This window comes from Petromyzon marinus, chromosome 61 (genome assembly GCF_048934315.1).
Source record: "Petromyzon marinus isolate PM22_M1 ecotype Great Lakes invasive population chromosome 61, UKy_Petmar_22M1.pri1.0, whole genome shotgun sequence".
In the NCBI taxonomy this organism is placed as follows: Eukaryota; Metazoa; Chordata; class Hyperoartia; order Petromyzontiformes; family Petromyzontidae; genus Petromyzon; species Petromyzon marinus.
Window position 1 is genome coordinate 2,970,407 of NC_133727.1, and position 23,804 is coordinate 2,994,210.

Consider the following 23,804-nt stretch of genomic DNA (forward strand, 5'->3'; position numbering starts at 1 on the left):
CGCAAAATGTAATTCAGCGTTCCTGCGGAAGGGGGGATTACTGGCCAACCCTCATCATCATTCCTCGTCCGATTTGCCCGCTGCTTCCATCTCTTTCCCTCTCTCTCTCTCTCTTTCACTCTCTCCGATCGCTCGCTCTCTCCGTGCGTCTGTGTGCATCTCTCTCCACCTCTCTGCCTCTCGCTCCGATCGCTCTCTGTCAGTGCCACTCTCTCGCTCTCTGTGCCTCGCTCTCCAATCTCTCTCTCTCTGTGCCACTCTCTCCATCTCTCTGCCTCTCTCTCCGATCTCTCTCAGTGCCATTCTCCATCTCTGCCTCTCTCTCCCCCATCTCTCCCTTCCATCTCCTACTCTCACTCTCCCCCCGCCCTGCCGCTCTTCTTCATCTCTCCCCTCCCCCCATCCCCTCTCGCTCTCGAGTGATGAGCCCTGTGATTCGTGGCTGGGGTGGTGGCTGCGGTGGCGGTGTTGTGGTTGTTGCGGGAGCGGTGGCGCCGCGGTTAGCGCACTGCACTACGACCCCGGCAGAGAACCGGGTTCGATTCCCGCTCACGGCCAACACCAGTGACGATTATCCGAAGCGGTCCTGGGCCTCCCCCCCCCCCCCCCCCCCCCCCGGTGTCTAAACATCGCCACTGGGGAGACGAGGGCGGCCGGGCGTTGGTGCTGGCCACCCAGTCCCCTCATGTTTGCCGACCTTCATTAGGTGCTCGCTAACAGCAGTTGCCACAGCAGCCTGTTAAGGCTGCATGGGGGTGGCGGTGGTGGCAGCAGCAGCAGCAGCCTGGTACCGTCTCCGCCGCGCACCTTCTATCGGCACGGTTGGCTATGTACGGTGCCAAAGAAGTTCAACGCACGTACGTACGCACAGACACACACGCGGACACACACAGACACGCGCACACGAACACACCTTTCCTCTGGCTTCACTGTCAATTTTCACCACTGTCGCGTGATTTGTACTCCCACCGCAGTGATTTGGGGTCTCCCGGTTTTTTTTTTGGGGGGGGGGACAACAAAGAGCGTGCTTTGATAAACGCGTCGCTCGCTATTCTATAATCTCCAGGGTGAGAACCCAACCCAACCCCACCCCACCCCAACCCCACCCCACCCTAACCCCATCCCAACCCCACCCAACCCTACCCCAACCCCAACCCCATCCCACCCCAACTCAACCCTACCCCAACCCCACCCAACCCCATCCCAAACCCACCCCCATCCCAACCCCAACCCCACCCCAACCCCACCCAACCTCAACCCCACCCCAACCCCACCCCACCCAACCCATCCCACCCCCACCCAACCCATCCCACCCAACCCCATCCCACCCCATCCCCACCCCAACCCCATCCCACCCCATCCCACCCCATCCCACCCCATCCTCACCCAAACCCCATCCCATCCCCACCCCAACCCCATCCCAACCCCACCCACCCCATCCCATCCCCATCCCCACCCATCCCAACCCCACCCAAACCCCACCCAACCCCACCCAACCCCCACCCAACCTCACCCAAACCCCACCCCAACCCCACCCCAAACTCATCCCATCCCCACCCCATCCATCCCAACCCCACCCCACCCATCCCAACCCCACCCCAACCCCACCCCACCCACCCCCACCCATCCCATCCCCACCGAACCCATGACTTCTTGCATACCAGGCGAGGTAGTCAACATCCCACCGACCGCAGCACCCCTACACGTGTGTGTGTGTGTGTTGGGGAGCGGTAGTGTAGCGGTTAGCGCGATTTCGATTCCCGCTCATAGCCACCACATGAGACGATTATCTGAATTGGTCCTGGGCCTCCCCCAGGTCGACCGAGCCTCAAATGAGTACCTGGTGCGGTGGGTAAAGGCGGCCGGGCGTGGCGTTGGCCACCCAACCCAGCGTGTGCCGTGCCGGCCTTCACAGGCGCTGGCTAACAGCATTTGCCACAACAGTCTGTTAAGGCTACACGGGGGAATCTCTCGTCTTTTGGGGCGAACCGGTTTTACTTTCCCGACGCAGTTAACCGGTGAGACTAACCGCCACCCGGTTCAGGCGAAAGCAAATATATTTACAAGGGAGAGTAAATTAGCAGACGGGGGCCCGACGTTGTGGTATTTACTGGCCCCTGGGAGGACCGGGCGAAGGAAAGGTGAGGGAGGTTAACGGTCTGTATCCCGCTATTTATACTCGGGCTACATTATTAGGCCATTATTTTTGTTTGTGCGCAAAAGCGTGCGTGAGCGCGTGCGTGAGCGCGTGCGTATGTGTGTGTCGTATGTGTGTGTCGTATGTGTGTGTCGTATGTGTGTGTCGTATGTGTGTGTCGTATGTGTGTGTCGTATGCGGGGAGCGGAAGTGCAAATGTGAGCGGCGCTACGAACGCGCCGACCCGAGTTGGATCCCCACTCACGGTCGCCGATGCCGTTGAACGATTAAATTCTGAACCGGTCCTGTGCCTTGCCTAGGTCGACTCAGCCCTAAATGAGTACCTGCTGCAGTGTGTAAACATCGCCACTGGGGAGACAAAGGTGGCCTGGCATGGTTCTGGCTTCCCACTCCTTCTTGTGTCGTTTCGGCCTCCATAGGCACTACTCGCTAACAGCACTTGCCCCATTATGAGACCTCCCTTGCCAGCATCAAAACATAAGAATAGGGGGCGACTCGGAGAGGGGGCGACTAAGACACGGGATGACTCAGAGGCGCTGGGAGGAGGACCCACAGACGAGGAGGATCCGGCGCTATCCAACATTCGCCCAAGCTCTAAGGTCCTCTATATAGTAAGGTGCTACCGGCCAATAATTAATGAGCATTGATACTAAACTAAAAACTATTTTTTATTTTACCAGGTAAGGTCCAGTGAGCTATATACCTCTCTTTCAGAAGCGACATGGCCATCACAGACGATAGGTCAACGAAGTGGGGCTTATCATCATCGTGTGGACATTTATAGCAACAGCCAAATACTCGAAGCATGCGAAGTCGACTCTAAATGCGGAGGGAAAAACTGGAGGACCGAGAAAAATCCACGCGAACATGGGGAGAGAGACATGCAGACTCCAAATATACAAATGTCAAGGTCGGGATCGAACCCACGATCTCCTGCATACCAGGCGAGGTAGTTAACATCTCACCACGGACAGAGAGAGAGAGAGAGACACGCAAACTCCAAATATACAGGTGTCAAGGTTGGGATCGAACCCACGATCTCCTGCAAACAAAGCAAGGTAGTTAACATCTCACCACCGAGTGGGAGGAAACCGGAGCGCCCGGAACAAACCCACGCGTGCGTGGGGGCAACATCTCCCATACAGATGGAACGGATGGAGATCACACTTTCCTGTACCGCCTTCTCCTCGCAGAGCCAAGGGTACGGCTTCCTCCTCGACGCCCACCCACGGTGAAGGGAGCTTCGCACAAAATCCGAGAGGAATCCACCAACCCTCGCTGCTGCTGCTGCTGCTTCTTCCACAGCTCTGGGTCACGACACAGGCAGCCACGTGCAGCAGCAGCAGCGTAGCCGCCACCATCATCATCGCCACCACCTGCCATCACCACCCGCCATCACCGCTACCGCCACCACCAACACCACAGCCACCAAACGCCACCACCGCCACCCAGCTGAATATGCCAATCACACTTCTTGGATGTTATTTAAGGTCGTTGACCGGTTCAACAAGGTTAAACCGCTAACTATTTTCGCAACTGGTAACCAAGTCCAGTGGAACGCGAGTACCGCAAAGAACGCACCGATTGTGCGAACCGCACCGATTGTGCAAGCCGCACCGATTGTGCGAACGGCACGACGGCAGGCCCAAGTCACCGCGCGGTACGTACGCGCCGCTCGGCGCAACCGGTCGCAACCGGTTTTTAGGAAGTGTCGTTCCCTGGGCAGCGTGGGTCAGAGGGTCGATTCAGGTGACGTTGGGTTCTTAATTACAGTCACGGGGGGGGTGCTGGTGGAGGGGGGGGGGCGCTTTGCCGTGGGGGGGCAAGGTGGGGGGCTACTAACGAACCGTTCCAATCAGCGATAATTGGCTCAACGGAAGCGTCGATGGGAAATCGTTTGCCTAACGAGAGCGGCGGCGGCCGGGACGCGAGACCGACCGGAGTCTGTTTCTCACAGCCGCCGTTAGCCCCCCAACTCCCCCACCCCCCCCGCTTCTAAGTGTCAATGTCAAGAGTGTGTGAGGTTGGTGGCGCACAAAGAGATGGGAAACATTCAATGCAAGGCATTGAATTTGAGAGCCGAGACGGCGGTGATGGCGGCGAGCGGAGTAACGAGCGGGATGAGCGAGCCATCGAGCGTGTGAGCAGGTGAGGAAACGAGCGAGAAGGTGAGCGAGCGAGCGCCGAGCGAGTGAGCGGGCGAGAAAGGGAGAAGGTGAGCAAGTGAGTGAGTAAGCTAGCAGGTGAGCAAGTGAACACGTAAGCGACAAGGTGAGCGAGTGAGTGAGCGAATAAGCGACAAGGTGAGTGAGCGGGTGAGCGAGCAAGCAAGCGAGGTGAGCGAGTGAGTGAGCGAGCAAGAAGGCCAGTCAGAAGGCGAGCGCGTGAGCGAGTGAGGTGAGCGAGAAAGCGACAAGGTGAACGAGCGAGTCAGTGAGTGAGCGAGATGAGGGAGCCAGTGAGTAAACGAGCAGGTGAGCGACGGAGCGGGTGACGGAGTGGACGGGCGAGCAGAGGGAGGCACGGCGGGGTTTGTACATTGCAGAGACAAATGGGTGTTTGCTTATTTTCCCATCGAGCACCGGAGTCGTGGGAGCGAGGCACGGGGAAGGAGATTCGGGGAGGCATGGGGAGGGAGCCGCCGGGAGAGAGATGCAGGGAGTGAGACACAGGGAGGGAGACGCGGCGAGGCATGGGGAAGCGAGACACGAGGCTGCCCTCGTTCACACCCTGCCCACCGCTACCGTCGCCACTGCCCACTGTTGGGGCGATTGATAATTATTAAATAGTGTACAAACCGTGTGTGTCTTTGTGTGTCTGTGTGTGTGGGGAGCGGTGACGATTATCCGAGCCGGTCCTGGGCCTCCCCTAGGTTGACTCGGCCTCAAACGAGTACCTGGTGTTGCAGTGTGAAGCAAAACATCGCCACTGGGGAGACAAAGCGGCCGTGCATGGGTGCTGGTCACCCACCCCCCCCCCCCCCCCCGTGTGCCGTGCCGGCTTTCATAGGTGCTAGCTAACAGCACTTGCCCCCACTCACCTCATTCCGCTGTGAATTCGCCTGGTGGAAAATATCTTATTACGTTTGCGATCTCAGCTGAAACGCACCCCGTGACATTTTACTGTCCTTCATGTTTTTATTGCTCCCCTGCCTGCCTCTCTCTCCCCTGCCTGCCTCTCTCTCCCCTGCCTGCCTCTCTCTCCCCTGCCTGCCTCTCTCTCCCCTGCCTGCCTCTCTCTCCCCTGCCTGCCTCTCTCTCCCCTGCCTGCCTCTCTCTCCCCTGCCTGCCTCTCTCTCCCCTGCCTGCCTCTCTCTCCCCTGCCTGCCTCTCTCCCCCCTGCCTGCCTCTCTCCCCCCTGCCTGCCTCTCTCCCCCCTGCCTGCCTCTCTCTCCCCTGCCTGCCTCTCTCTCCCCTGCCTGCCTCTCTCTCCCCTGCCTGCCTCTCTCTCCCCTGCCTGCCTCTCTATCCCCTGCCTGCCTCTCTCTCCCCTGCCTGCCTCTCTCTCCCCTGCCTGCCTCTCTCTCCCCTGCCTGCCTCTCTCTCCCCTGCCTGCCTCTCTCTCCCCTGCCTGCCTCTCTCTCCCCTGCCTGCCTCTCTCTCCCCTGCCTCTCTCTCCCCTGCCTGCCTCTCTCTCCCCTGCCTGCCTCTCCCCTGCCTGCCCCTCCCTCATCCCTTTTCTCTCTCCCCTCTCTCCCACCGGTCCTCCCTTCTCTCTCGAATCTCTCCCCCCACTCTCTCTCTCTCCTCTCACTTCACCTCCCTCATTCACAATCCCCTCCCGAGGCCTTTTTGGGAATTGTTGAAAAGGGTCAGACAAGGTCACGTGACCCCAGAGGAGAAAGAGTAAATGCACCAATTACTTTTTGAGTCATTCATTCACTCATTCACTCACTGACATGAACACTACCGCCCCGCACAGAGACCCACAGTAAATTTAAACTATTTTGCCAGGTAAGGTCCACTGAGCTACATAGCTCTTTTTCAGAGGTGACCTGCTCGCAAATGATAGCTCAACGAAGTGGCTTATGTGGACATTTATAGCAGCCAAATACTTTAAACGCATGTTGATACTCAACGCGGATGGGAAAAACCGGAGGACCCGGAGAAAGAATCCACGCTACCATGGGAAGAGAGACATGCAAACTCCAAATATAAAACAGCCGTCAGGGTCGGGATCGAAACCACAACCTCTTGCATACCAGGCGACGGAGATAACATCTCGCCACCTCGGTGCCACATACCCTTACACACCCACTGACACTCCTACCCACCCACCCAACTACTCACTGACACACCTCTCTACCCACTCACCGAGTCACCCATTTGCTCACCCACTCGGCCACTAGCACACCTACTCACTAACCCACTCACAACAGCCGCTCACCCCATGTGAATATATAGAGGCAGCGTCCCGACTTACGAACGAATTCGTTCCCGAGAGCCGATCGTACGTCGACCGGTTCTCGTAAGCCGGAACACAATAATAAAAAATGTGTGTACTGTTCAACAACACATGGAAGCGTTGTTAAAACCCACCGAACCCACGAACTCCTGCGTACCAGGCGAGGGAGATAACATCATGCACACACGCACCAGCTCCCGTTGAATTTCCAAACGGGGGTGGGCGGGCGGGCGGGCGTTGTCGCTCTTGACGGATAATCGCCATCGACGGAATATAATATCGATCAAACATCTGCCAGAGGTCGGCAATTATAAGGGGGGCCCCCCGAGATGACGGGGCCTGTGGCGTTTCGTCCATATCTTATCAAACCCACCGCCCCACCCTACCGGGCGTGTGTCACACACGCAGAGGGCTCGGCTTCCCGCGATCGAACTCGTGGCTCCTTTGACTTTGGTCGGTAAGGTGAGCGAGTGAGAGGGAGAGAGAGAGAGGAGAGAGAGGTGGGGCGAGAGGGGGAGAGAGATTGAAAGAGCGGGGAGAGCAGGCGAGATTGGGTTGAGATGATGTGTTTATCTAGGAAAAAAAATTAAATTGGATTTTTATAAACATATGAGATTACAATGATCCACAGACTTAATAATGTACATAGATACCCACAGACGAACACAGAGACCCAGAGACTAACATAGAGACCCATATATACACACACAGCAACATATGCTTACAGAGAGCCATATACAGAGAACCACCGACTAATATTGAGACCCAGACTAGACTAACACAGAGACCCAGAGACATATACAGAAATCCACAGAAAAACATAAGAAACCCTAAGATATACATACAGCAAAACAAAGCTTAGAGAGCAATAGTCAAAGAACCACCTACTCGTATTGAGACACGGTGAATAACATAAGAGACCCATAGACATACATAAATCAAAACTCACACAGACCCATAAACTAACACAGATAACCATAGACTCAAGAGATCCAGAGTCTAAGAGATTCAGACTCGCAGAAGATCCACAGCCTTGTATAAGGCAACATCGGCACAGACCAATAATCTAGCATATAGACCCACAAACATGCATACAGTGAAGTGGACTTACAGAGACCCATAGGCTTGCACTCATAAAGACACACAACTACAGTCATAGATTAAAATAGAGTGATACCCCAAACTTACTGACACATATATACAAAGCAAGACTTACAAAGAGACCCACATGCTTACATAGAGATCCACAGAATTACACAGAGATCCATAGACTTAGATAAGAAACCCATAGGCACACACAGATCTATAAGCTTACATGGAGACCCATAAATTTACAAAGACACATGGATGCATGTTGACTTGCAGAGAGACCACTAGACTCACAGGAATACCCATAGGCTCACACAGAGACCCATAGACTCGCATTGATACTAACAGACTCATAGGGACCCATATGCTCACACAGAGACCCACAGACCTACAGTTACCCACAGATTTACAGAGACCCATAGGCTCACAAAGAGAACCCATAGGATCACATAGAGAACCCATAGTCTCACACAGAGAACCCATAGAGTTACATACACCCATAGACTTGACTTCGACTTTGGACGGGCCGGGTAAGCGAGTGAGCGTGCAAGCGAGGGAGGGCGGGGGAGAGCGAGAGAGAAAGAGAGCAAGACAGAGAGAGAGAGGGAGAAATGGAGAGAAAATGGGGTTGCGGCGGAAGTATGTTGATAAATTAAATGCATGCAACATGGGGAGACAGTCACTTAAGTGAGCCTCTCGGGTCTGTCAGGGTGAGGGATTGTACGGGGCAACGTGAGCATGTGTGCATTCCAATGTATGTACCGGAATTACATAGACTCATGTAATAACCCAGAGATTCGCAAAGAGATCCATGGACTCACACAGAGACCCGAGAGACTTACCGATACCCATAGATTTACATAGTCCCACAGACTTAAAATACCAGTACCTACAGAAATCCGTAAGACTTCAGAGAGTCCCAGAGAGGCTTACGCAGAGACTCATGTACATAAATAATAAGACCTCGAGGTGGAGGCACATCCACCAGCAGTGGCATGAGCAGGAAATTGCAAGGCTCAACCTTCACCATCAAGGTGACTCGCCGTTTTTTCCCCTCCCTCTCTCGGGCTGATGACATGTCCATCAGCCCTTGTATATTTAATAACAAATATTGACAAACATTTTCACGATCGCCCACCCACTCATCCATCCACCCACCCGCCCACAAATCCACTAACCCACCCGGCCAATCACCCACCCACCCAACCACCAACCAACCCAGTCAACCACCGACTCATACATCAGCCCACAAATTCACCAACCCACCCACCCACTTGTTCACTCACCCACACACCCGGCAACACTCTCATTCACCCACCTATACACCAATGCACTCACCCACCCATTAATACTTTCACTCACTCATACAACGACTCACTTACACACCTGCTCACTCACTAAATCACACACACACACTTAACCACCTACCTGCTCACTCACTAAATAACCCACCAACTCATCCGCTCACTCACCCACCCACCCACTCACTCAGCCGCTCACTCAGCCACCCACCCAGCCACCCACCAGTCCACTCACTCACCCACCCACTCGTCACTCAGCCATCCACCCAGCCACCCACCAGTCCACTCACTCACCCACCCCACCCACTCGCTCACTCACCCACACACCCGACAACATACTCACCCACCTATACACCAATGCACTCACCCACCCATTAATACTTCCACTCACTCATACAACGACTCACTTACACACCTGCTCACTAACTAAATCACACACACACTTAACCACCCACCCGCTCACTCACTAAATAACCCACCAACTCACCTGCTCACTCACCCACCCACTCGCTCACTCAGCCGCTCACTCAGCCACCTACCCAGCCACCCACCAGTCCACTCACTCACCCACCCACTTGTCACTCAGCCGCTCACTCAGCCATCCACCCAGCCACCCACCAGTCCACTCACTCACCCACCCCACCCACTCACTCACCCACCCCACCCACTCGCTCACTCACCCACACACCCGACAACATACTCACCCACCTATACACCAATGCACTCACCCACCCATTAATACTCTCACTCACTCATACAACGACTCGCTTACACACCTGCTCACTTACTAAAATCACACACACACTTAACCACCCACCCGCTCACTCACTAAATAACCCACCAACTCACCCGCTCACTCACCCACCCACCCACTCACTCAGCCGCTCACTCAGCCACCCACCCACCCACCAGTCCACTCACTCACCCACCCATCCCACCCCCCGCCAGCCCTCTCAATCACCCACCCCACGAGCCAGCTAAGCGATATATAAATAAACGATGCATGTGAGAACACAAATCGATGGGAAATTAAACCAAAGCGCGCGACAAAACAATCACAGCTTAAAAGGAATCGGCTATTTGTTAAAGACGCCTTTCTCCCCCCCCCCCCCACCTCTCTCTTTTTACTTTTCCAGGGGTGGAAAAAAAAAAGCACAGACACCGTTGGTTTTTTTTTGTTCTTTCGTCTAGCGCACGCAGAATTACCGTGGGGCTTTCAACCGCGTCGCCTCGCAAATCGAAGAGAGGTCCAGGTGCCACCCCCCCTCCCACACACAGTACCAAGCAGTAACCAAACCCCCTCTCCGCCCGCGAGCTCCCTCTACTCGCGAAAAGACCACCCGCCCCCCGCCACACGAGGGCCGAGTTCGTTGTTTGGCGAGCGAATGTTCTGGACACCGGTTCTCGGGGCTCCCCTAACCCCTAGGTCGACTCGGCCTTAGCCAAGTCACTCCACGCGCGTGCGCCCTTGCTTACACCGTGGCTTTCTGGGCCTCCCCCTAGGTCGACTCGGCCTTAACCCGGGGAAACTCCACGTGCGTGTCTTCTTCACTGCACTGTTTGCTGTCGTTTGCGGGTGTGTTGTCGTTTGCTGTGGTTTTAACTTGCCGACCCGCCACATGCTCGACATCGGTGGAACACAAGAGCTTCGCAGCTCTTCTGATTCTGCATCCTTTACCTGCGCCGTGCACCAATCGTCGTGACTTTCCGGACCTCCCTTCACTCCCTCCTCCTCCTCCTCTTCCGCCTCCACCACCACCTCCTCCTCCTCCTTCACTTCCTCCTCGGAATTCTGGACCCCGGAAGGCATCCCTCTTCTCATCCTGGACCGGCTCAGGCTCCACCACCACCGTGCCTGCAAACCCCAAAGACAAAGACGGCTGTGTCGGGTGGTGAAGGGTTTTAGCGACGCATTTATATATTTACGCGATCTCACCCAAAAACCTCTTACGGATAAAGATCCCCCGTGTAGCCTTAACAGATTGTAGGAGCAAGTGCTGTTAGCGAGCACCTATGAAGGCCGGCATGGCACACAAAGGGGAGGGTGGCCAGCACCACGCCCGGCCGCCTTTGTCTCCCCAGTGTCGATATTTACACACCGCACCAGGTACTCATTTGAGGCCGAGTAGACCTAGGGAAGGCCCAGGACCGGTTCAGATAATCGTCACTGGTGTTGGCCGTGAGCGGGAATCGAACTCGGGTCGCCAGGTTCGTAGCGCAGCGTAGCGCTAACCGCTGCACCACCACTCCCCCCACACACAGACAAAGGTCGGTCACTCCCCTGTACAGCCTCAGGTTTACATGTCCAGGACTCAGGAGTTGTATGTACGTGTGTCTGTATGTATGCCGAACTTCTTTCGCAACCGTACGTAGACAACCGTGCTAATCGGAGGTGTGGGGGAAGGACAACTACGGGTCTCTGTGTGAGGAGTCTACGGGTCTCTGTGTGAGGAGTCTACGGGTCTCTGTGTGAGGAGTCTACGGGTCTCTGTGTGAGGAGTCTACGGGTCTCTGTGTGAGGAGTCTACGGGTCTCTGTGTGAGGAGTCTACGGGTCTCTGTGTGAGGAGTCTACGGGTCTCTGTGTGAGGAGTCTACGGGTCTCTGTGTGAGGAGTCTACGGGTCTCTGTGTGAGGAGTCTACGGGTCTGTGTGTGAGGAGTCTACGGGTCTCTGTGTGAGGAGTCTACGGGTCTCTGTGTGAGGAGTCTACGGGTCTCTGTGTGAGGCGTCTACGGGTCTCTGTGTGAGGCGTCTACGGGTCTCTGTGTGAGGAGTCTACGGGTCTCTGTTTGAGGAGTCTATGGGTCTCTGTGTGAGGAGTCTATGGGTCTCTGTGTGAGGAGTCTACGGGTCTCTGTGTGAGGAGTCTATGGGTCTCTGTGTGAGGAGTCTACGGGTCTCTGTGTGAGGAGTCTATGGGTCTCTGTGTGAGGAGTCTACGGGTCTCTGTGTGAGGAGTCTATGGGTCTGTGTGTGAGGCGTCTACGGGTCTCTGTGTGAGGAGTCTACGGGTCTCTGTGTGAGGAGTCTACGGGTCTCTGTGTGAGCAGTCTACGGGGCTCTGTGTGAGGAGTCTGTGGGTCTCTGTGTGAGGAGTCTACGGGTCTCTGTGTGAGGAGTCTACGGGTCTCTGTGTGAGGAGTCTACGGGTCTCTGTGTGAGGAGTCTACGGGTCTGTGTGTGAGGAGTCTACGGGTCTCTGTGTGAGGAGTCTACGGGTCTCTGTGTGAGGAGTCTACGGGTCTCTGTGTGAGGCGTCTACGGGTCTCTGTGTGAGGAGTCTACGGGTCTCTGTGTGAGGAGTCTACGGGTCTCTGTGTGAGGAGTCTACGGGTCTCTGTGTGAGGAGTCTATGGGTCTCTGTGTGAGGAGTCTACGGGTCTCTGTGTGAGGAGTCTATGGGTCTCTGTGTGAGGAGTCTACGGGTCTCTGTGTGAGGAGTCTATGGGTCTCTGTGTGAGGAGTCTACGGGTCTCTGTGTGAGGAGTCTATGGGTCTGTGTGTGAGGCGTCTACGGGTCTCTGTGTGAGGAGTCTACGGGTCTCTGTGTGAGGAGTCTACGGGTCTCTGTGTGAGCAGTCTACGGGGCTCTGTGTGAGGAGTCTGTGGGTCTCTGTGTGAGGAGTCTACGGGTCTCTGTGTGAGGAGTCTATGGATCTCTGTATGAGTAGTCTATGGGTCTGTGTGTGAGGAGTCTACGGGTCTGTGTGTGAGGAGTCAACGGGTCTCTGTGTGAGGAGTCTACGGGTCTCTGTGTGATGAGTCTATGGGTCTCTGTGTGAGGAGTCTATGGGTCTCTGTGTGAGGAGTCTACGGGTCTCTGTGTGAGGAGTCTATGGGTCTCTGTGTGAGGAGTTTATGGGACCCCAGTTTAATCGCTGCGGTTGGGGCTGAAACCCGAAATTGGAACCCAGGATCTCAGCTGTGCCATCTCAGTGTCTCTGACACGGCCTTTATGAACCCCCTGGGAGATAGAGACAGACACCTAGACCCAGGATCCGAACCCAGGCCATCCTCAATGTTGGCTCAGCGTCTCTTCACCTCTGAGCCACCTCCATTTACTCCGTGCTTGATGAGACAACATTGAGCAAACGCTCTCTGCCTCTCACTTTCTCCCTCTCAACCCCTTCTGCCCTCTCCCCCTCTCTCTTTCCCCATCTCATTACCCCCCTCTCCATCTCTCCCTCTTTCTCTCTTCCACCTTGTCTCTCTTGCTGTCTCTCCCCCTCTCTCACCTTCTTTCTCTCACCTTCGCCGAGCTATCATTTGTGATAGCCAGGTCACTTCTGACAAAGAACTACGTAGCTCGGTGGGGGCCTGACTTGGTAAAAAAAAAAACATTCCCTCTCTCTTAGATTTAAAGCTTTCGTGACTGCTAGGATCCATACTCTTTGGTTCTATTGGGTAAAGTCACGTAGGTGAAAATATTATTATTTAATATTATTTTCACCTACATGACTTTACCCAATAGAACCAAAGAGTATTCCCTCTCTCCCTTTGAAATCTCTCACTTTCCTCCTCTTGGATATCTCTCTCTGCCCTTGTGCTCTCTCATCCCCAGCCCATCTCTCTCATTCTCACTTTCCCACACTCTAATCAATCAATCAATCGCTTTTCTCTTATTCTAATTCGTTCTTTTCCGTTGCTCCATCTCATCCACGCTCTTTCGCTAAAGACTCTCACGGAGACGCGAAGACTCACACGGAGACGCGTAGACTCATCACACACAGACCGAAAGACTCAAGAGAGATCCATAGACTCGCAACAGAGATCCATAGACACACACAGAGAGAGCCGTAGACTTACAGAGATCCACAGACTCTCACAGAGAACCACAGTGCATAACAGAGGTTTTTTGGGTTAAATCGTGTAAGGTTTGTCACGTCAAAAAAAGTGGCAATTCGTTGCTAGTACAGCACACCGGTGTGTTGGGAGAGTAAACCCGCAACATTTACAATTCTAGTACGACGTTTCGCCATCAATTACAACTAGCATCATCAGGCGACAGCCAGAGTTGTGGAGAAATCCTCCTGCTGTTTCGGTCTTAAATAGAGGCGGTAAATGCGATGTCGTCACTTGTGAGCCAATCAGGTGCGAAGGTCGGGGGGTGGGGGGGGGTTGATGTATGTGTAATGACAGTAGAGTCAACCTATGGTGTGAGTGGACTGGTGGCCACGGGAGGTAATGACAGGGGAGTCAGCCTGCAGTGCGAGTGGACTGGTGGCCACGGGACGTAATGACAGGGGAGTCAGCCTGTAGTACGAGTGGACTGGTGGCCACGGGAGGTAATGACAGGGGAGCCAGCCTGCAGTGCGAGTGGACTGGTGGCCACGGGAGGTAATGACAGGGGAGTCAGCCTGCAGTGCGAGTAGACTGGTGGCCACGGGGGGTAATGACAGGGGAGTCAGCCTGCAGTGAGAGTGGACTGGTGGCCACGGGAGGTAATGACAGGGGAGTCAGCCTGCAGTACGAGTGGACTGGTGGCTATGGGAGGTAATGACAGGGGTATTAGTTGTGGGTGCGAAAGGACTGGTGGCTACGGGAATGATCGAGATCGAGAATAGGAGCGTGGCGAGGTGACGGAAGAGGACGGTGGAGTCTGCCGGCGGAGCGAGCTGTCTAGAACCAGCGAGAAGGTTCGGGATTGGGGGCGTGGCCTCGGACGGTATATAAGGGAGATGCGCGGTAGACTCGGGGCTGTTGCAGTGGGGGTCTCCGCCTGTTCGAGGGTGAGCACGTGGCTCCTTAATAAAATAAACCATCGCAAGACAAGTGCGTCGAAGTCGTCTTTACACGTGTATATACATTACAATGGGTATTCATTACTGGTTGGGTTATTTATAGGGTAATCAACATACATTATATGCACGTACATCCTGCCATTTTTGGGTGCAAGAGATCGCAATTCCTGTTATTGTCTGCTCACAGTTAATCACCATCGACGTATGGTGACCTGCATAGGTATACAGTTAAACAGTGTATTACTTGATAATTCACTTCCAAGCAGCACTAAGCCTGTAGCTATCCGAACGGTTACAATTCTTTTTTATTTCTCTCAATTTCAATAGATTATCTAACTAGTCTTGGCCAGTAGTAATTCGTTTTTCAACATTATCAAAATCAATTGAGTGTCATTGTTGGGATGCGAGTTTTGCCACTGCCAATAAAAGACAGAGATCCATAGACTCACAGAGATCCATAGAGTCTCACAGGCCCGCAAACTCTCACAGAGATCCAGAGTCTCGCAGAGATCCAGACTCACACAGAGATCCACAGACTGTCACAGAGACCCATAGACTCACACAGAGACCCATAGACTCACAGAGATCCACACTCACATAGAGACCCATATACTCAAAGAGATCCAGTCCCACAAAAATCTACAGATTCTCACAGAGATCTAGTCTCAGAGACCCGCAAACTCTCACAGAGGAACCATAGCCTCACACAAGCCCATAGACCTCGCATAGATCCAGTCTCACAGAGAACCACCGACCCACACAGAGGCCCATAGGCTCACAAAGATCCAGTCTCAGAGATCCACAGCCTCTCACAGAGATCGACAGTCTCAAGAGTTCCAGACTCACACACAGATCCACAGACTGACACAGCGACCCATACTCACAGAAAACCACAGAATCTCACAGAGATACAAGTTGCACAGAGATCCACAGACTCTCACAGAGACCCATGGCAGAACCAATCTTGAATCTCACCTTCGGGCAGTTCCGAGACATCCATGGCGGCATCGGCAGAATCTTCCGCCTCCTGCTCTTGTGTCGCTTGTCTCTCCTTGTCCCTCCTCCTTCCTCCTCCTCCTCCTCGCCCTCCAACCATGCCCACTCGCCCCTTAGATCCACCGCCACCACCGCTACCATCGTCGTCGTCGCCACCACCACCACCACCACCACCGTCGTCATCCACCTCCTGTCCGTCCTCAAGATCGTCGTTGTCATCGTTGTTGTTGTTGTTGTTGTTGCCTTGCTCTTTGTTCCTGGCGTCTTCCTCTTCGGCCAGATCGTCGTTGTCGTCATCAGAAGCGATGACCTTGACGACGTGCGCGGGCTTCCTAGAGCGAGAGGGAGGGCGAGAGGGAACGGTGAGGCGGTGTCTCGCGCGGCGGCGATGTCTGCGGGTTCGAATCCGACGTCCCGCCCCGGTTATCACCACGGTTCGGGCAAAACTAGACGGGAAAAAAATTGTCCGTTCACCTATAACGCCGCGTGTGGTTTTCACAACGCGAATTGGATACAACGCGATGAAGAATATATTACAGGGAACACATTTTTGTATACAACGCGGAATGCGAATCGGATACAAGGCGATGATGAATGTATTACAGGGAACACTTTTTTGCATACAACTCGGAATGCGAATTGGATACGTGATGATGAATGTATTCCAGGAAACACTTTTTGTTATATAACGGCGAATGAGAATTGGATACAACGTGATGATGATGATGATGAATGCATTACAGGGAACACATTTTTGTTACATAACGCCGAATGCGAATTGGATACAATGCGATCGAGTGAACGGAAGTACATCGCAGTGGGAGTAAGAATAATCGGTCCTATGGCTCCCTCGGCGCAGCATCGTCACACACACGCGCCTCAGTCTTTGTTCGACGCATCTCGCATGCCATCGCGGACTGTGCACTACACCCCCTATATTATATTATTTATTATAACGCGGTGTTCTTAAAAGAACGCAACTGCCTACCGCCACGTTATACGAGAACAGACTGTACCACGGCCACGTCCCTCTCGGTGAACGTTAAAGATTCCCGTGACATCATTCTAAAAGAGTATAAAATCTATAAACAATTTTTTATTTGCCAGCTAAGGCCCGCTGAGCTACGAAAAAAATATTTTTTCAGAAGCAACCCGAGCTGTCATAAGTGACAGCTCAACATAGTGACTTGTCATCATGTAAAAATGTATCGCAGCCAATTACTCTAAATGCGTGATGTTTGATTCTAAACGTGGAGGGAAAAACCGGAGGACCCGGAGAAAAATCCACACGACCACGGGGAGAGAGACAAGCAAACTCCAAATATACAGGCGTCAGGGTTGGCGTGGAACCCACGACCTCCTGTATACCCGGCGAGGTCGTTAACATCTTGCCACTGTGTCGTCACCTAGGATCTCATCGGGACACGGTCCCCCCCATCATCGACGAGTTACTCCGGCAGGCGAGGCTGCGTTGGCTGGGTTACGTAGCCCACATGCTCAGCCACTGCATGCCCAAGCAGCTTCTGTTTGGCCAGATAGATGGGGCTTAACCGGCACAACATGGGCTGGAGAAGAGATAACGTACAGAAGGCTGCGAAGCTGAACGAACTTGCCAGTGAGAGCGGTACTAGCTGTGTCAAGATCGGCCTCTGTGAAGGAGGCGGCTCGCGAAGGACGCTCCTGGGCAGTTGGAGGCAGTCGCCCTCCGGGAACAATGGAGGGACAGAGGGGCCACGCTCACAACGAGCGGAGCGCCGGGCGGATGAAACGCAGCGCGTTGCCACAGTGAGGAGGGACAGTTGGTGTGCATCTGCCAGTCATCTCAGTCAGCCAACCCATAACACTTGGGTCTGACCCGTGACCTCTGGCCAGCAGCGAGCCTTCCACACTTTATGCGACAGCTGCAAAGCGCACCTAGCCTGACACGGAACACCGTGGTGATGTCGCCGCTACTGAAACTACACTATTTTTTATTTTACCAGGTAATGCCCAATGAGCTGTACAGCTCTTTTTTCAGAAGAGACCAGGCCTCAAATGACAGCCCAACAAAAAGTGGCTCATCATCATCGCGTGGAAATGTACAACAGCCAAATACTGTAAAACGCGTGATGCCGATTCTAAATCTGGAGGGAAAAACCAGAGGACCTGGAGAAAAATCCACGTGACCACGGACAGAGACCATAATAGAGGTTTGTGTGTTAGATGGCGTAAATATATAAACGTGTCGCTAAAACCCGCCACCACCCGACACAGCCAACTAGTAAGGGGTTGTCACGTAAACAGAACATGCCAATTCGTCACTAGCACACACACGCAAACTCCAAATATACAGCACGACCTCCTGTACTCCAGGCGAGGTAATTAACATCTCCTAGCCACTGCGGCACCCCTGAACAAGAGGGAGAGAGCTTCAGTCCACAGCAGCCACCGTGGATGATGGCCAGGACAGCAAACCACGCACGCGAGTGGGCGGATGTTGTTTGTCCGTACTATTAATTTGCGCAAATTACCGGCAATTATTTGACATGTGTCTGGCCATAAAAGACTGCTGTGTGGGGGAAGTGGTGGGGTCGATGATGGTAGAGGCAATATTTATTTGAGCATTCGGTGAGTGTCTATGTGGTGCGCACGTCAACAAATTCCAATAAAGGGGGGGAGGAGGGGGGGGGGGTGATACTGCCGCTTGTAAACCCAATTGAGTAATATTTTTGTAAGGTAATTTTACAGCATCGGGATGTTTGGGGCAATGGCAGTTGCATTGTCTGTGTGTGGGGGGGGGGTTACTTTTTAGCTATGGGAGGAAACCGGAAAACCCCTGCAGGAGACCCAAAGATTCGTGCAGAGATGCAGACTCACACAGAGATGTGTAGACTCACACAGAGATGCGTAGACTCACACAGAGATGCGTAGACTCACACAGAGATGCACAGACTCACACAGAGATGTGTAGACTCACACAGAGATGCACAGACTCACACAGAGATGTGTAGACGCAAAGAGAGATGCATAGATTCACAAAAAGATGCCTAGACTCACACAGAGATGCAGACTCACACAAAGATGCAGACTCACACAGAGATGCGTAGACTCACACAGAGATGCGTAGACTCACACAGATGCGTAAACTCACACAGAGATGCACAGACTCACACAGAGATGCGTAGACTCACAGAGATGTGTAGACTCACACAGAGATGCACAGACTCACACAGAAATGTGTAGACGAAAAGAGAGATGCATAGATTCACAAAAAGATGCCTAGACTCACACAGAGATGCCTAGACTCACACAGAGATGCACAGACTCACACAGAGATGCACGGACTCACGCAGAGATGCACAGACTCACACAGAGATGCACAGACTCACACAGAGATGCACAGACTCACACAGAGATGCATAGACTCACACAGAGATGTGTAGACTCACACAGATGTGTAGACACAAAGAGAGATGCATAGATTTACAAAAAGATGCCTAGACTCATACAGAGATGTGTAGACTCACACAGAGATGCATAGACTCACACAGAGATGCCTAGACTCACACAGAGATGCGTAGACTCACACAAAGATGTGTAGACTCACACAGAGATGCACAGACTCACACAGAGATGTGTAGACGCAAAGAGAGATGCGTAGACTCACACAGAGATGCGTAGATTCACACAGAGATGCATAGACTCACACAGAGATGCGTAGATTCACACAGAGATGCGTAGATTCACACAGAGATGCACAGACTCACACAGAGATGTGTAGACTCACACAGAGATGCGTAGACTCACACAGAGATGCGTAGACTCACACAGAGATGCGTAGACTCACACAGAGATGCGTAGATTCACACAGAGATGCATAGACTCGCACAGAGGCGTAGACTCACGCAGAGTTGCGTAGACACACATAGATGCGCAGACTCACACAGAGATGTTTTGACGCAAAGAGAGATGCATAGATTCACAAAAAGATGCCTACTCACACAGAGATGCATAGACTCACACAGAGATGCGTAGACTCACGCAGAGATGCAGACTCACAAAGAGATGCACAGACTCACACAGAGATGTTTTGACGCAAAGAGAGATGCATAGATTCACAAAGATGCCTACTCACACATAGATGCATAGACTCACACAGAGATGCGTAGACTCACACAGAGATGCACAGACTCACGCAGAGATGCACAGACTCACGCAGAGATGCACAGACTCATGCAGAGATGCACAGACTCACGCAGAGATGCACAGACTCACACAGAGATGCGTAGACTCACACAGAGATGTGTAGACTCACGCAGAGATGCACAGACTCACACAGAGATGCACAGACTCACACAGAGATGCGCAGACTCACACAGAGATGTTTTGACGCAAAGAGAGATGCATAGATTCACAAAAAGATGCCTACTCACACAGAGATGCATAGACTCACAAAGAGATGCAGACTCACACAGAGATGCACAGACTCACACAGATGCGCAGACTCACACAGAGATGCGCAGACTCACAGAGATGCATAGACTCACACAGAGATGCGTAGACTCACACAGAGATGCGTAGACTCACACAGAGATGCGTAGACTCACACAGAGATGCGTAGACTCACACAGAGATGCATAGACTCACACAGAGATGCGTAGACTCACACAGAGATGCGTAGACTCACACAGAGATGCATAGACTCACACAGAGAGGCGTAGACTCACACAGATGCATAGACTCACACAGAGATGCGTAGACCCACACAGAGATGCATAGACTCACACAGATGCCTAGACTCGCACAGAGATGCATAGACTCACACAGAGATGCGTAGACTCACACAGATGTGTAGACTCACACAGAGATGCGTAGACTCACACAGAGATGCGTAGACCCACACAGATGCCTAGACTCACACAGAGATGCATAGACTCGCACAGAGATGCGTAGACTCACACAGAGATGCGTAGACTCACACAGAGATGTGTAGACTCACACAGATGCATAGACTCACACAGAGTTGCGTAAACCCACACAGATGCATAGACTCACATGAAGACCCATAACACTCAGAGACCCACAGACGTACAGAAAGATGCGTAGACTCACAGGGTCGCATACACTCTCACAGAGACCCACATAAGCTCAGAGACCCACAGACTCGCACAGGGAGCCAGATTAATGTGGACTACTTTTCCACTGGCTAGGCGTCTTGGAAGGGGAAACAGTACCCACACTTGACTTCACCACACGTGACCTCGCCACACGTGACCTCGCCACACGTGACCTCGCCACACGTGACCTCACCACACGTGACCTCACCACACGTGACCTCACCACACTTGACCTGCTGCTCAACTAAGTGCGCTGAACCCCTCTCTGCTACTGTATGGACAGTCCAGCCATGCTGCTCATCAGGGTCAACTCAGCCAGAACTGAACACGCGGTCAGGCCTTCCCCTAGGTCAACTCAGCCAGAACTGAACACCCGGTCAGGCCTTCTCCAAGGTCGACTCAGCCAGAACTGAACACTCCGTCAGGCCTTCTCCAAGGTAAACTCAGCCAGAACTGAACACCCGGTCAGGCCTTCTCCAAGGTCGACTCAGCCAGAACGGAACACCTGACCAGGCCTTCTTCAAGCTCAACTCAGCCAGAACAGAACACCCGGCCAGGCCTACCCCTAGGTAAACTCAGCCAGAACTGAACACCCGACCAGGCCTTCCTCAAGGTTGATTCAGCCAGAAGTGACAAACCCCACCCCCACCCACCCCGCCGGCGTGAGTGGCGCTTGCTTTATAATTACCGATAAATTATATCTTAAGAAATATTCATCCCGCGCGGGCCGACAGGCAATTAAGGCTCAGCTCGTTAACGAGTTAAAATATTAATAGGGCCGCCGACGTTCAATAATTAACGAGGATGTAGGCGAGGCCCCCACCGATGCATTGGGCATTAGGGGGGGGGGGCGTGGGGGGAGGGGGATGTGGGGGGAGGGCGGATTTTTAGATTCAGGCGCCGCGGTGGTGAGATGTTAACCACCTCGCCTGGTATGCAGGAGGTCGTGGGCTCGATCCCGACAGAGACGAAGAGAGACAAAGAGATTCAGAGAGAGAGATAAAGAGAGAGACAGAGAGAGACAGAGAGAGACAGAGAGAGAGACAGCGAGAGACAGAGAGAAGGATAAAGAGAGAGACAGAGAGAGACAGCGAGAGACAGCGAGAGAGATAAAGAGAGAGAGAGAGACAGCGAGAGAGAGACAGCGAGAGAGACAAATAGAGAGAGACAGCGAGAGACAGAGAGAGGGATAAAGAGAGAGAGAGACAGAGAGAGACAGAGAGAGACAGCGAGAGAGACAAAGAGATGCAGAGAGAGACAGAGAGAGACAGCGAGAGACAGAGAGAGACAGCGAGAGAGACGTGGAGATGCAGAGAGAGATAAAGAGAGGGATAAAGAGAAAGAGACAGCGAGAGACAGCGAGAGAGCCGTGGAGATGCAGAGAGAGATAGAGAGAAGGTTAATCTTGTGATTTAAGTCTCGTACCTTCGTGAGCGCGAGGGACCGGCCTGTGGACTGGGAGAACTCGTGTCCTGCAGCACAAAGACAGCAGACGCAACTTTGTTCTTGTTGTCGTTATAACGCGGAACACACACCCCGTTATAAACACGGAACACACACACACACCCCGTTATAAACATGGAACACCCACCCCGTGATAAACGCGGAACACACACACACCCACCCCGTGATAAACGCGGAACACACACACACATACCCCGTTATAAACGCGGAACACACACACACACACACCCCGTTATAAACGCGGAACACACACACACACCGTTATAAACGCGGAACACACACACACACACCCACCCCGTGATAAACGCGGAACACACACACACCCCGTTATAAACGCGGAACACACACACACACCCCGTTATAAACGCGGAACACACACACACACCCCGTTATAAACGCGGAACACACACACACCGTTATAAACCCGGAACACACACACACCCCGTTATAAACACGGAACACACACACACCCCGTTATAAACACGGAACACACACACCCCGTTATAAACGCGGAACACACACACACCCCGTTATAAACACGGAACACACACCCCATTATAAACACGGAACACACACCCCGTTATAAACACGGAACACACACACACACCCCGTTATAAACCCGGAACACACACACACACCCCGTTATAAACCCGGAACACACACACACCCCGTTATAAACCCGGAACACACACACACACCCCGTTATAAACCCGGAACACACACACACACACACCGTTATAACGCGGAACACACACACACACCCCGTTATAACGCGGAACACACACACACACACACCCCGTTATAAACCCGGAACACACACACACCCCGTTATAACGCGGAACACACACACACACACCCCGTTATAAACGCGGAACACACACACCCCGTTATAAACCCGGAACACACACACACCCCGTTATAAACGCGGAACACACACACACACCCCATTATAAACGCGGAACACACACACACACACCCCGTTATAAACACAGAACACACACACACCATTATAAACACAGAACACACACCGTTATAAACACAGAACACACACCATTATACACACAGAACACACACCGTTATAAACACGGAACACACACCATTATAAACACAGAACACACACCATTATAAACACAACACACACCGTTATAAACACGGAACACACACCGTTATAAACACGGAACACACCCCGTTATAAACACGGAACACACACCGTTATAAACACGGAACACACACACACCCCGTTATAAACACGGAACACACACCCCGTTATAAACACGGAACACACACCCCGTTATAAACACGGAACACACACACACACCCCGTTATAAACCCGGAACACACACACACACCCCGTTATAAACCCGGAACACACACACACACCCCGTTATAAACCCGGAACACACACACACATACCCCGTTATAAACCCGGAACACACACACACATACCCCGTTATAAACCCGGAACACACACACACACACACCCCGTTATAAACGCGGAACACACACACACACACCCCGTTATAAACGCGGAACACACACACACACACACCCCG

The 23,804-nt window shown here is 53.0% G+C and overlaps 1 protein-coding gene across 2 annotated transcripts in view; it reads right to left on the minus strand.

The window, feature by feature from the left end:
• ATRX (ATRX chromatin remodeler) overlaps positions 1-23,804 on the minus strand; it is a 144,014-nt gene that overhangs the window by 102,734 nt on the left and 17,476 nt on the right. For both annotated transcript variants that reach the window (XM_076053581.1, XM_076053582.1), the window contains exons 4-6: positions 22,213-22,259; positions 15,671-16,023; positions 10,631-10,807 (exon numbers count right to left, since the gene is read on the minus strand). In XM_076053581.1, the coding sequence (XP_075909696.1) occupies positions 10,631-10,807; positions 15,671-16,023; positions 22,213-22,259 (577 nt within the window). The remainder of the gene's footprint in view (positions 1-10,630; positions 10,808-15,670; positions 16,024-22,212; positions 22,260-23,804) is intronic.